General features: G+C 41.4%; 3 protein-coding genes across 5 annotated transcripts; all 3 read left to right on the top strand.

The window, feature by feature from the left end:
- Nucleotides 1-208: 208 nt before the first annotated feature.
- LOC147337784 (uncharacterized) lies at nucleotides 209-5442 on the top strand. Its single transcript, XM_086310664.1, has 8 exons — nucleotides 209-706; nucleotides 919-1051; nucleotides 1133-2288; nucleotides 2487-2617; nucleotides 2766-2914; nucleotides 3151-3305; nucleotides 4628-4713; nucleotides 4849-5442. Exons 1-8 carry the CDS (start codon nucleotides 566-568, stop codon nucleotides 4926-4928), a joined length of 2031 nt encoding a protein of 676 aa, XP_086166790.1. The 5' UTR covers nucleotides 209-565; the 3' UTR covers nucleotides 4929-5442.
- An 807-nt stretch (nucleotides 5443-6249) lies between these two features.
- On the top strand, nucleotides 6250-9936 carry LOC147337783 (gap junction beta-1 protein-like). Of its 2 annotated transcripts, none has more exons than XM_086310685.1 (2): nucleotides 6250-6375; nucleotides 7237-9936. In XM_086310685.1, the coding sequence occupies exon 2, from the start codon at nucleotides 7251-7253 to the stop codon at nucleotides 8076-8078; it is 828 nt and encodes a 275-aa protein (XP_086166811.1). In that variant the 5' UTR covers nucleotides 6250-6375; nucleotides 7237-7250; the 3' UTR covers nucleotides 8079-9936. The 2 variants fall into 2 exon arrangements, with proteins under 2 accessions (XP_086166811.1, XP_086166802.1); XM_086310676.1 differs by having other exon boundaries at nucleotides 6250-6996.
- Nucleotides 9937-10295: 359 nt separating this feature from the next.
- LOC147337782 (gap junction alpha-3 protein-like) lies at nucleotides 10296-13724 on the top strand. 2 transcript variants are annotated; one of them, XM_086310643.1, is made up of 2 exons: nucleotides 10296-10594; nucleotides 11481-13724. In XM_086310643.1, the coding sequence occupies exon 2, from the start codon at nucleotides 11505-11507 to the stop codon at nucleotides 12588-12590; it is 1086 nt and encodes a 361-aa protein (XP_086166769.1). In that variant the 5' UTR covers nucleotides 10296-10594; nucleotides 11481-11504; the 3' UTR covers nucleotides 12591-13724. The 2 variants fall into 2 exon arrangements, with proteins under 2 accessions (XP_086166769.1, XP_086166778.1); XM_086310652.1 differs by lacking the exon at nucleotides 10296-10594 and adding an exon at nucleotides 10624-11345.
- The last annotated feature ends 809 nt before the right edge of the window (nucleotides 13725-14533 follow it).

Below are 14533 nucleotides of genomic sequence, written 5' to 3'. Positions count from 1 at the left end.
AACTAAATAATAGATAAACAGTTAAATGCAATATCTACAACTGAAACTTCTATCTTTTTAAAGAGGGTCCACAGTTAGAAAGTCATAGTCTGTTTTAATCACTACTATATCAATGATTACTTTCCACAATAATCAGTTAACGCAACAAAACACCACTTTCAGCTTTTCAGGTCTTTTGAAACGGAGTCTTTGGAGACCTGGAATGCAAGTTTTTCTGTCTCTAAACCACACAAAAAGGTTTGGACTTTCTTCATAGTGCATATTTGAGGTTTATTTTTCGATCCATTCCGCCCACCTCTACTGGCTGGGGCCTCTTCTCAAGATGGCGGCCTGGCATTGGTGGAAAAAGGAGTGGGATACATTTTTATGACAACCGGGTTTTTAAAGAAGAAACCGAGGTCAAAAAGTAGACTAAAAGGAATCGTTCCACTATGGTAATTTGCGGAACCCCCAAGAAAATCTATGAAAAGAAAAGGACCGTCAAAGTCAGGAATAATAACGCTAATTGGCTAGCTAACTAGCCGCTAACTAGCCACCAGTCATACTGGCAGGGGTCACGCACGCCATGGCTCCTCACCAGCTGGCTGTCACCCTCCAGTCGGCGCCCTCCATGATTTCCCAGAAAGTGCAGTTAACTTACCAGCTGTTCTTGCTGGAAAATGCCCGGAATAAACTTGAACAAGACCTTCGCAACTTCACCATCAAGGTAAAGCTAGCTGGCAAGCGAGCGACTAATTAATGCATTTACTTACATTAGCTGATATTGCTAAGACCAATGGAAAAAGGTACAGTGTGTTCGTCATTACAAAAACGTGAAATATCAGCTGACTGCCAAAATTGGTTTCCTCTGAACTAATAAACACAATGTATGTGTATTTTTAAATAAACCACACAAATTTCCCCCTTTTTTACAACCAGGCCTATAAAGATGTCCAAGGTTACCTGAATTCATCTTGTCCCAGGAACTTGTTCAGCGATCTCTCAAAAGCTTTAGATGTGAAATGTCAAACAGTCGCAAAGCTTTCAGCTTCATTAAAGGACCTCACAGCTGGTAAGTTATAAATTAATCGTATAGCTACAGATGGATAAGTAACTGTATTAATAAACCTCTGCTGCCTGCTTTCCCTGTCAGACCCGCAGGTTTGTCTTCTTCCTAAGGTTAAAAATGGAGTCAGCGGAAATCAGATACAGCAGCTTGGCATCAAAGAGATTCAGATTACAGATGTTTTTAAGTTTGGGCCCATGTTAAAGAACTCGCTGATGGCGAGCTCAATAGCAAAAGCAATCCAGGTACTGGGAGCCACGGTGTCTCTTCAGCAGCTACAACGCTTCCTCACCTCGAAGCCTGCGGCAGGCTATCAGGACAACATGATATGCAGGCGTTCTTCAAGCCTCACCAGCACTGTTTTGACTTCAAGTTGTGATTTTAAGGTTGAAGAAAAGCAGGTTGATTTTGAGGAGAAGAGCCAAGTGGATGCTGGGATTTTTCCACCTGTCACTGATGAGAGCCGTGACAGAAGTGCAGAGAGGCCTCAAATACTTTTACCTCCCTTAAAAGCTGTTTTCCCCGAGCTCAGTAACCCAAAACCCATGAACACCACACCACTATTACACTGGGGATGTGAAGATGATGTCAAGGTGCAACACCAAAAACAAACATCCTCCCAGCTGCTGCACTTCCTCAGAGCAAAAGTTAAAAACATGGGTTCACTGGAGGTCACGGCCATGGAGTGGGCTAAACGTGCATACAGTTCAGATTTACAGCAGCCTGTGTCACCTACCATTACACCACAAAAAGACCAGTTCAGTCAAGTTGTCACCGATCTGGTAGAAGTTCTTGCTCCAAAAACTTTGAATGCAAAGTTTGAAACCCGAGCCCCAGTCTTCAGAGTGAAAAAAGCCGAGTCAAGTGGCTCTCTCATCTATAGTTGCGTGATTGCAACACAAACTGAACTCTGGGATATTGGAGACATCTTCGCAGAGGTAGTGGAGAGGGTCTCTGATCCTGGTCCCTTGGGAAGTGAAGACTGCCAAAATATAACTACTCAGCCAGAGATCGTGGGTGTGAATATCCACTGGAAACCCAAAAGTCCCAAGTGCGCAGAGCCTGAACGTGATAACAGTTCTGATGGTGCGAAAATGGCAACAACCAACAGTTTAAAGATTCCCGATTTCCAAATCCGAAGATTTGAAGAGACTGAGGTTGTGGTGTCTCACATTGTGAGTCCGAGCAACTTCTACATCCAGCAGGCAGACTCCCATGAGAAGCTACAGGCCTTTGCCACAGAGTAAGTCATTCATTGCTGAGGCTAAACTTAAGTCTGCTTTTTCTCAGATTTTCCCGCTGATTCACTGATGACATTTTCAGAACTTAAAGAGCCATTTATGCCTTTTATTCATAACCGTGTTCTTTGTAGATTTTTTTTTTCTTTTTTAATAACCCACATGTTTCTGGTCATCATCATTATTATTTTCATTTGGCACAGCTGGAAAGCCAGTAGTTCAAATGCTGAGCAGAACTGCATTCCAGATATTGGAACCGTAGTAATGGGTTGGGTCGCCGAGCGAGAACAATGGTGCAGGAGCCAGGTGATAAAGATATGTGGCGTGAGCAGAGGTGGGTTCTGTCCTTGTGTTGAAATGTTTTTGCAGATGTATGCCTCTAGATGGTAGCAGTGTCACTTTGTTTTCCTGGTAGCCACTTGGGAATATCACACTGGATTTTTAAGTCTTGCTTTGTATGCTCTCTGTCTTTTGGATGTAAGATGGTGCTAGGACAGAGACATCCATCAAGGTGGAAGTGAAAAGGTTGGACTATGGTGACACTGCCTGTCTGTCACTGTCAAATATAAAGGAGCTGACCCCTGAAATGGCTACTATACCACTTCAGGCTGTGCAGGTTTCACTGACTAATGTAAGTGGATTTACAGTACACCTGCATGGACATGTAAAAATATTCAGAGAGAGTCATACGGACTGTCCCTGCCAGAGTTTGCATACATGGAAATGTTAAAAAGCTGTGCTGTGAGAGTGTGGGCTTAATTATTTGCATTTGTCCACTATTAGTCACAGCGTTATCTGTTACTTGGTGAGAAAAGGAAATGATTTATCTCAGTTCATGGTATTTTGTGTGTATTTCCTACCCCTTAGGTGATGCCTCTGAATGGGAGAGATTGGTCTGAGGAGGCAGTCGGCTGGTTCAAAGCGACTGTACACAACAGGACCCTCTATGCTAGGCTGTACCCACAGGAAGGCAAAGTTACAGTCGAGCTGTTCATGGAGAAGGGAAAGCTCGGAGCCATGAGGTATCGAAACATAAAACACAGTCAATTAATTGTGGCGTAAAAAGTTTCAGTGGACAGAATTTTAACAGTAAAAAAATTATTACGTCACCATTAAACAATGTAAATTGTTAAATTAAGAAGTAGCATGGTGACTGTATAGTAATGTGAAAAAGTCTTGAGCCACAACCCATTTCTTTTTCCTTTCCTTTCATGTATTTTGCTAGGAAAACAAGTGCAGCAGTTTGTTGAAACATATGCAAACATACCTGGAAATGCAGGAAATAAGGCAAAAACAGAGTTTGCACAATTCTTACAAATTTCAAAATCAATATTTGGAATGACCACTTATCATTTTGAATGCAGCGTGAACTCTTAGGCAGCTTCCTTGTCACTTCTTTAAATGGTCTTCAGGAATAGTTCTCCGGGCTTCTTGAAGGTTATTCAGCACTCTTCTTGGGAAGTTTGCTGTCCTTTTGTTCTGTCGAGATGATCCCACACTGCTTCAGTAATCTGCTTTGAGGCAGCCAGTTCATTACTGACTGCGGTTTTCTATCCAGGTATCCTTTTACTGTATTAGCAGTGACATTGGGATTATTGTCATGCTGATTGGCCATCTTCAGTTGGATGCCTTGCAGATGGCATTGCATGGTGGTGGATCAAAATCTTAACAGTACTCATCAGTCATGACAAGATCCCCAGTACCTCTGGCTGAAACTCATTTTTCTGTTTCCTCTGTTAAGCTTTGTTTATTTATTTATTTATTTATTTATTTATTTTTAATATAAGTTGGCTTGGCTTGAAATGGAACCTCAAACCATGATGGCACCAGAAGTTTCATCCTCATAAGACCTTGTCGCCACAGATTTTGCCTGCTACTTCTTTTGTACTCTTCTTGTCCAGTTTGCCCAAAGTCTTTTGAGGACACACTGCACTCCATGCTGAAATATGCTAAGTGTTAAGTTCATAGCTCTTTAGGAATCACCTTGTTGATGCAAAAATATTATTATGCCTGTTAAACTGTTATCTTTGGCATTTTTCATAGATTCAGCAAAAGAAATGGGAAAACATAAACAGGCAACAGGCTGTAGTTTACTTTTTCTTTTTTCTTTTCTTAATGCTCAAATCATTTAAAGGCCACAGTGTTGGGTGGCTTAACAAATGTTCCTCTTAAAATGAGCAAAAAAGCAGCAAGGGTTCAAAGAAACACTTTGTTGTCCAGGCTTTCAGAAAGACTTTTGCACAGCACTGTTTCTGTTTGTGCCACAAATAGGCAAAATACAATCATCTACTCTACATTCAAAAAGGACCAATAAGTAATGAACACACTTAACACATCATTTCAGGAGGGGTGCTTCATTGTCTTTGAGACTGGCCCAGAATGGACACGCCATCCACAGCAAACTTAAGAAGACCAGTCTCATCAAAAGAAGTAAGTTACATTATATTTTAAAAATGCATTTTCTCTAAGAGTCCACACTACACTAATATACTTCAATGCGATGTGTTTATTCCTCATTGTCACCGCTCTATGTTGATATTCACAATTTTCCGTTTTGTTTTGTAGACAGTGTTCAGCTTAAAGCCCAGAAACAGGACTCTGACTGGGAGAAGTATCTCATATCATGCTACACTCAAAGGAAGTAGTGTGTGTGTGTGTGTGTGTGTGTGTGTGTGTGTGTGTGTGTGTGTGTGTGTGTGTAAGAAAGAAAGAAAGAAAGAAATTAAAAGTAGATTTATAAAGGATTAACTGGACTAGTACACATTAAGTCATGTTTTTCTTTTGTATCTCGAGCTTTTATTCTTTATGTACAGGGAAAGCATACAAAGCTAGTTTTGCTTGTTTTATTTTGACTGTATAATTTAAAGATATTGGTTAACCTGTTCCATTTTGCTGTGTTTAAGAACAGAACTGTATTTCAAGTCCTGATTATTTTTAGCCACTAGACAGTGCCTGCTCAGTCTGATTACCCGCTTTCTATTAAGTTGTATTCATATCTATATTATTACCTTATCTGCATGGTACAACAGGTCTTTTTTGGTTTTGTTTTTTAAATGTATAATTTTTCTTTGATCACAGAAAAGCTTTGCTGACTTAATAATATTGTTCTTATGCAATGGCAAACCTATCATTATTTGTGCAGATTTGCCTTTGAAATAAAGATGTGTTTGCTACAATTGCACATTTGTGTCTCTTCCTTGTGTAGAGAGAATGTAAATGAGGTGCAGTTCATTCAGATTATTAGCAGGCCACCCAAACCCTCCCACTACGGCCTGCGAGTGATGCAGGAAAACCCATGGCACAGTGAGCCACTGTGTGTCATCTGATTGTACATGACAAACGACCACGTTGTGTTGCCGTAAATCATGGTTTCTACTGTTACGTGGAAGGGGGTGTGACCACAACTAACCTGTTGACGGTGCTATGTAAATAATAACTTTTAATATGAACCATTTGGTAACATGTTATATTGGACTTAACTGGACTAACCTGTGTGACTGGGTTAATATATTCTTGTGCTAGTATTGTTGGAATTAAAAAGTCTAGGTAACATCAAAAATTAAAGCTGTATTTTATTTTTAAAGTGCAAATGACAATTTAATCAAATCAATCTTTTAAAGTGCTGTAGCATTCAAATTAGCCACTCCATTAGACTATGCAGTAGTTCCCTAGTTCATATATAATCTGTGTGAATTCGTAAACCTGTTAATGTCGCAGCAGCAGTGACTCGGGTCAACAGCGTCCTTCACTTCCCTGCCCTGCCAAGCACAATAAATAATGTGGCAGGCTGAGGCCTTTTGTGTCCACACAGATTCTTTCTTTTGCCCCGGGGTAGGCGGAAATCGAGGCGTTTGATCTGAATTCTGAAAGAGTCTTGTTGCAGCCCCATAAAGGGTGCCATTGTATGTAAATAGTTTATATAAGAGCATATGACCGCTACGGTGCAGGGCAGTGGCTAGTGGCGGAGGAATGATTAGCATTTTCCAAACGCATGGTGTTCTCAATCCAGCCTTTTGGCTCGCTAAAAAACACAAATTTGAATTTATTTCTTCCCATTTTGTACACATTTTTGTGTACCACCAGCAGCTGAAGGTAAAAATTCATGTTATCTCCTTTCTAATTGTTTTATACTAACATTCAGTGAGAGGTTGGATTTGGGGTGAGTGATGACTGACATGCCCCAGTGACTTGACTTGGCAAATACTTGGCATGCTTACGGTCTCATCATCATTCCCTTTATGGTAGCAATGTTTTACTGAATATGCTTTAAAAGTCACATAATTTTAAGATCTGTTAAAGGAAAACCTTAAAGAACATAGCTATTCTCAAACAATAGAGATCTCTCAAGGGGAAAAAAAAAAGGAAAGCCTCAATGAGATGCATGTCTTGCTGCTCCCTTGGAGAAATTTGCTGGCAGTCTGTCAGTCTGTCTGCAGTTGGGCTGTAAGCCAGCCTGGGAGTAGAGTATTAATACAGGATGAGCATATCACGTGGTTCTGCAAATGTTTTGCAATTGGTTTCAACCTGTTGCGTCTTGTGACGGTGCATGATGGCAGGCCATCGCCCCTGTTTTTATACAGCCGGCAGGCTACTTGGCAATTCTTGTCTGTTGTTCCTGACTGCCAAATCCGGCTTGATGCTCAGGTCATACTTCAAGATGGTCATCTTTGGACCCGGTGCTGCTTACGCCGCTTGCACCGCCGGCTGAGCCTGGTAAACCTCTAACTACTCATGTTACACCGGTTCGATTTTTTCTGAAATGCTAAGTTTTGTGTGCAGTTATAGTCTAAAGACCTTATTTAACTGGCAAGCCATTGTGACTTCATGCCAGTAATAAAAAAGGGAGTAAATTTTCTTAGTAATTAGAATTTTGGGTGATTTTTAGATGCAAAGCATCCCACACATGTAACTGCCTACACCTGTAAAAACTTATATTAATCCCCTTTTCCCCAGACCTGGAGTCGAAAATGAACTGGGGGTCCTTTTATGCCGTGATCAGCGGTGTAAACAGGCACTCTACTGGCATCGGACGCGTCTGGCTGTCTGTCATCTTCATCTTCCGCATCCTGGTCCTGGTGGTTGCTGCGGAGAGCGTCTGGGGCGATGAAAAGTCCGGCTTCACCTGCAACACCCAGCAGCCCGGCTGCAATAGCGTCTGCTACGACCAGTTCTTCCCAATTTCACACATCCGTCTGTGGGCACTCCAGCTCATCCTGGTCTCCACCCCTGCACTCTTAGTGGCCATGCACGTAGCCCACCGAAGGCATATCGACAAGAAGATCCTGAAGAGGGCAGGCCGCAGTAGTCCCAAAGAGCTGGAACACATCAAGAACCAGAAGTTTCAGATCACGGGCGCTCTGTGGTGGACATACATGATCAGTATCATCTTTAGAATAATTTTCGAAGTGGCTTTTCTCTACATCTTTTACTTGATCTATCCTGACTTTAAGATGGTGCGTTTGGTGAAATGTGACTCATTCCCTTGCCCCAATACGGTGGACTGCTTTGTCTCCAGACCGACAGAAAAGACCATATTCACTGTGTTCATGCTGGCAGTGTCTGCGGTGTGTGTGCTGCTCAACCTGGCAGAGGTGGTGTACCTCATAGGCAGGGCCTGCAAACGGTCCTTCCGCAGCTCTGAAGACGAGTCAAAGTTACCATGGATAAGCCAAAGATTGTCCACTTACAAGCAAAATGAAATCAATCAGCTGATAGCAGATCATTCTCTCAAGTCTAAGTTCACTGTGACCAAAAAGAGCCCAGCCGAGAGGGGTGAGAGGTGTTCTGCTTTCTGAGACTCTCTTGAACTAATAAGCAGTAACCTCACCTGACCACGTAGTATCTCATGCATTAAAGTCACATATATACTGTGTATTAGGTCAATTTCAGCTTTTTGGCTATTTATTTATACATAATTCAGTCAGTGGATCTTAGATACTTGTTTTTATCTGTTCATTTTTACTCACAAATATTGGCTGCCGTTCTCGCCTAAACTAGAGTCTGTAGTGAAGGTTTAAAGACCAAACTGGTGCTTAAGAACATTTTAACTCAAATCCAAGGTGGCTGTTGTTACAGTAAAACCAAGCTTACCTTGATTAGATCTTTAGGGTTTTTTTTCTTTGTTTTTCTTTTTTCTGGATTCCACAATGCTTCTGAAGGCTTCCATTATATTATTTTTTTAGTATAAATAGCAGTTTGTCAAGTTGTTGACAAGCTTAGGCTGACTATTAGTGTGATGCCTTGTTTTTGTAACAGCCGTATTGTTGTTGCAGCTCAGTATTCTTAGAAGAATAAAACAGGTGTACAGAATTGTTGTTGAATATGAGCAATTTAAAACATACCAGTTATAATTGGTGCAAAAAGTCTGTAAAGATTGCTGTTTGGAAAAGGGTTTGTAATCTGTACATAAGTCCACACCATAGCAGATCATTCGATACTGAAATTTAAGAAAATTGTGGACGCCACGATTCCAAACTAAACAAACGAAAACACGTAATGGTAAAAGTCAACCGAAATGCTCTGAAACATCACTTTGGTCCTTTAAAAATCAGAGGTTATTGAAGGAGTTGAAATGCTGGATGAGAAATTCAAAAAATGAAACCATTAGAAGCTAGTGGATGTATAGGAAAGCACATATAAATGGGTAAAATGACTTGAACAGCTGTTAACAGTATGGTGGTTAGATTTTATTTGATGGTCACTGATTTTTTTCTGAACTTAATGTAGACCGCTTGTTGCTACAGTTGGTGCTAGAAAATAAATTTTCAATTCAAAACAAAACAATGTAATACTGTCCAAACATGATTGCCATGTCATCACCGGTGCCTGTAAGCCACAGTGTTGAAACCAGCTGCCTAATATCATGCCATCAAAAGAGCTCAAATGCACTGAAGCATGAAACTTCGACTTTTTGAAGTTGTGTGTCTGGAGAGTTTGGAGGCCAGGTTACTACCTTGATCTGTTGTGTTCAGATGGTAGCACTCTCACGCATGGAAAGAAGTTTCCACAGAGAACACTGTTTTGTAAGGATGTTCAACCATCAGCGGTTTTAATATTGTGGCTTCTACATGTGTGTTCACTTTGACTTGTCGGTAAACCTTCATCAATTTTCAGCTCATAATCCCCAAAAAGTTAAAAATGTCGGTGTTAGTCCTTTCCGCTTGTCTGCAGAGGTACCTCAGCTTAGAATTTGTCCAGTCTCATTACTGCAGATATATCCTTGAGTTAGAATACCTTTCCTTACTTTTCATCTTTGTAAAATTTTCTTCCAGTGGGCTTAAATAAATGTTTGCAGCTGACGTACTGTTTAACAGACCCTAGTATTAACCATCACGATATATTAGTGAACATCTCACTTGTCCTGTAAATGTAAATAAAATGTAAAGTAGCTGTTTATACAAATCGTTTGCCATGTGTGCGTGTAACATACAAAAAACCCTTTCTAAATGCACCTGTAGCATTTTACATCCAGGTAATCAACCCTGATAAACTATACAATGGGTTGAAACAGTGCACATTGTGGATTATGAAGAAATAAACTGGCAGATAATATGAAATTATTTAGCAAACATGCAGTGTGTTGTTTCTTTGAGTACCTGATGAAATAATGAAATATGTCTGAAGTGAGTTGTTGTGTTTAGTAGCTAGGATTTTAACTCATTGAAACTCAGCTTTTTTAATAAATACATTTACCCCTTTCCTGTCACTGTGATTTGGAACTTCAGGATGCCAGTAGTTGTTCATCTCCAAATCATTCCTGCACCACCACCATCCCATCTCCACCCCCATGATAGGAAAAGAGACCCTTGTGATATATTTAGATCTCGGGAACACTTGTGGCCAGACAGACTTAGCAGACAAGATCATTGGCCAGCTGCCCTGTCACTCGCCGTAGCATGCGAGCAGGGGTTTGTTTAATAGTTTACACTGGACAGTGCACACCGTGCCAAATTTAACCGAGGGGGGAGGGAGGGTCAAGGGAGAGCAGGTTTGTTGGTTGGTTCTTTGGTTGAGTGTGTGTGCATATGTGTGCTGTGGCCGGCTAAAGACCCCTGGGCCTGGATTCTGATTTCTGCGAGAGTTGTATTTGAAGACAGAAGACTGAGTCACTGAGCTTGTCGGCGTGGAACTAAGTTTGTGGCTCGCAAGAGTCTGCTTTTCCTGTCCATTCAAGGGCATTGTTGGGGGTCCTAAGATTAGTGTTGCACTGAGGCCAGTCGGTAAAGCAGTGAGGCCTCATGGACCCTGCCAGACGTGGGAAGCTTTGCCACAGAGGATGTATGAGCTGACACGGTGACTTTCTCCAGTAAATGTAAGTTTTCTGTGATTTTTTTTTTTAACTTTATGCTTTATAGACTGAAATATTTGTTTCTTCAGGAGTTTAAATTATAGTCCTAAACCTAAAGTTAACTTATTAATGGTTCATGCTGTGGCCAAATGCTGTAAGTGCAGGTTAACAGCTGTCTTATGTGAGAACAGAAGTTGAAGTTGTTTCACTTCTTTTTCCTCGAATGATGGCATTATTCTTCATTGTAATGTGGGATCTCACACCGTGGAGTGCGGGTCCCATATTTAAATTGCTGTCCAATCTGCGATAGCTGGTGCTGGCTCCCTCAGCGTCAGCCCACCTGCCACATTTCAACACTTGAATTCATCCTCCAGAGCAGCATACCTTCTACTTCCACTCTTACTACTGTATAGATCATTCATCAGAAGCAGAATCTATTTAAAACCTAATGTGTCACAGGAGCTGACAGCTCTAACATTACTCAACTGTTTCTAATTCACACTCCCACCACATCTGCCCAGTGTTTGATTTCACTTCGTGTGGCTCGTGTTGCCATGGCGTGGGTCATGAAGGCCAGGAGCCGCAGAATCATGTCTGAAACCTGCTTTCCTCCTGTCCACACTTGCCAAATATATACCCTCCCAAAGTAAATATAATCCTGTTTGCACCCACGCGGATAAGACCACTACCTGCTCAGTGGCGGCCGCCCAGTTGGACGCTCAGTTAGCAGCTTGGCTCCCAAAAGACTTGGTTGTTCTGATCTCTGCTGAACTTGGTAAGAGAATTTTTAGTCGTCAGGAAGGATGAGGCGTACGCTCAGGATTAGTTTTACTGTAGTCATTTAATCTCTGTTGCTGTGTACAACAGTCTATAGATGAAATAACTTTTTCTATTTTCAAATCCTCTGTAGTCCTAGATCTGACCTCTCACAGCCATGGGGGATTGGAACCTGCTGGGAAAGCTCCTGGAAAAAGCCCAGGAGCACTCCACCGTCGTGGGGAAGGTGTGGCTCACTGTCCTGTTCATCTTCCGCATCCTGATCCTGAGTGCTGCGACAGAGAAGGTGTGGGGCGACGAGCAGTCGGGCTTCACCTGCGACACCAAGCAGCCCGGTTGCGAGAACGTATGCTATGACATCACTTTCCCCATATCTCACGTCCGGTTCTGGGTGCTGCAGATAATCTTTGTATCCACACCGACTCTGATATACCTGGGGCACATTCTCCATCTAGTCCGGATGGAGGAAAAGCAGAAGGAGAAAGAAAAGGAGAGAGAAAAGGAGCACAGTCATCAATCAGACAAACAGACTCTCATTGTGGATGTGAAGCACAAGAAGGCTCTGATAAGAGACAATAAGGGACGAGTCCGCCTGCAGGGGGAGCTTTTGCGGACATATGTCTTCAATGTGATCTTCAAGACGCTGTTTGAGGTGGGCTTCATCGTGGCCCAGTACTTTTTGTACGGCTTTGAGCTCAAACCCATGTACACATGTGACAGACCCCCCTGCCCCAATGTGGTTAACTGCTACATATCCCGCCCCACAGAGAAAACCATCTTCATCATCTTTATGCTTGGAGTGGCCTCTGTGTCTCTGTTCCTCAACCTCATAGAGATCTACCATCTGGGTTTCACCAAGTGCAGCCAGGGCATCACCTTCAGGAGGCGCAACCAGTCCAATGGGAGTATCTCCAAGGAGCCTGGTGAGACTGCAGTGCCATTTGCCCCAAGTTACGATGACTACTTCCACGAGCACCGCCAAGTCCAGCCAGCTTACCCACCAGTGCCGTGCTACACCGCGGCCACAGACTCGTCCTTCCACCCCTACCACAGCAAGGCAGCCTACAAACAGAACAAGGACAACTTGGCGGTGGAGAGGAGCAGCACCAGCAAGCCAGAGGAATGTGACCTGAAAGGAAAGAAGGGAGCAGGATCTGCCCCTGGGTCACCTACGCAGGCCAGGCCTGGCCACAGTGCCAAACACAGCAACAACAAGACTAGAATAGACGATCTGAAGATATGAGGAGGTTTATGTTTCTCTGAGGGGTCTTAAAATGTGCAAGGGGATCATATGTTGCTTGGAAGTGTTCATACATGCCAAACTGACTCCCCTCTTCAAGATGGCACTGCTTTGACTCATTCCAGCTTAGAGGGGAGTAGTATTTACAGGGCACAGAGAGAAGCTTGAAATGGAACCACAAAAAAACAGCAACAACATTTCTGATAAACTTTCACAATAAAAGAAATTCTGCTTCTTTATATGTGGAGAAACAAAGTTGGATCTCACTTCAGACTGTAGCATTAAATGTTAGATACTAGTCTGTCACTGCGGCAACAGACTAGTATTTGTATCTGTGTTTTCTAAGTTGTGTTGACTGGTATGAATCTTTCCACCATTCAGAGAGGGTCTGCTCAGGTTTACAGTGAGCTCGTCTTTATTTTTCTCAATGTGTGAAACATCTAGAATTCAGGGCTGGAACTTGCACAGCACTGACCTGACCTCATTCGTGGAAATCAGATAGGGAGAAAAGTTAAATTTAACTCCCTTTAAATGTTTTGAGGTCATCATCTAGCATAGTTCACTTGCTTAGACTTGAAGTAAAGAGTTGTGCAATACCTGACAATTTATTGGAGGCTTGAACTGCTGTTACTAATTCCACAGTGCGCCTCAAAAACAGATATTGCACGGGTCTCAGGAGTTCCCACATTTTTACTGTCTCTTTCCTTTTTTTTTTTTTTATTGAGGCAGCCAGAAAGTAGGTAATGAAAAGCATGTCGATTGGTTTATTCTTGTTCATGTCTGGATTTGTGGCGTTTGTTTGCTTTGAAGCACTTGATGACAACCTTGTTTGCAAATCTGCTTGAAATAAATTGTCTTAAATTTGCACTTCAATTTGTGATTTTGAGTCTTTATCAAACTGCAACTATTCATATGTCATAACCCTGGTGATAATACATGAAAACCAGCTGTAATATTGGCCCACACAGAAGCTGAAATGCAGCGCAGCTCTGAAGGCTTCTCTTTTGAAAACGATCACACTGTTAACGAACACGGGGTCTCTGAAATGAGGACATGCCACGTGATGTTTGACTCATCATTTTAACGTGTTTAAAACAGACATGTTGAAGCGAGAATAAACACGTGGAAAGTCTTTGCTGTCTGCGTGTCCCTCGCATGCATATCTTATACTCATCTGTGCCAAGAAGGCATCGCTGGCATGGAAACCTTGAAACTCATAGCATGTACATCATGAGGAAGCACCCTTGTGACTCTATGCTTGATGCCTCAAGGAGTTCATCCATCCATTTTCTTAGCTTATCCATCCGGGTGTCATTGTAGCGTTTTCTAGATTCATCTAAATATCGATAGTACTGATACCAATACTGATATCGGTATGAGATCAATACGAGCATGATAGGATCTTTACTGTGTTTCTATCCTCAAAGTTCAGTATGTAGCCCACTAAAGTGTGTTGAATAATTATCTTTTTTTATACCTCAAACATGCGCTATAAAAAATATCTGAACCTTTTTTGTCTTGACTGTCACGTCTGTTTCATTTATAGCCTAGACCACGTTTAAACAAAAGTCAACCCAAAGGGCACATTTACATTTTAGGTGTCCATAGAAAAAATTAAAAATCTTTTCAAAATAAAATAAAAGTTGAAAGGTGTGATTTGTTGTGTCAAATAACTTTTGTGGAAATTAAATCATTAAAATATGTTCCGAATTTGCAAATTAATGATGATTCATGATGGAGTCATGACATATTATTCTCCTCTACATAACCTGCCATTATATCATATATATATATATATATATATATATATATATATATATATATATATGTATATATATATATATATATATATGTATATATATATATATATATATATGTATATATATATATATATATATACAGTTTCTCAGTTTCTATCTGCAATGAGCAAAAACTGGACGTACTAG

The sequence above is a fragment of the Aulonocara sp. 'chitande type north' Nkhata Bay genome, linkage group LG2, assembly GCF_057382095.1.
Source record: "Aulonocara sp. 'chitande type north' Nkhata Bay isolate Kocher_YH1m ecotype deep benthic linkage group LG2, A_spYH_male_GT1.1, whole genome shotgun sequence".
Taxonomy (NCBI): Eukaryota; Metazoa; Chordata; class Actinopteri; order Cichliformes; family Cichlidae; genus Aulonocara; species Aulonocara sp. 'chitande type north' Nkhata Bay.
Note: the sequence above shows the minus strand (reverse complement) of the source record. Positions and strands in the feature narration are given on the sequence as shown.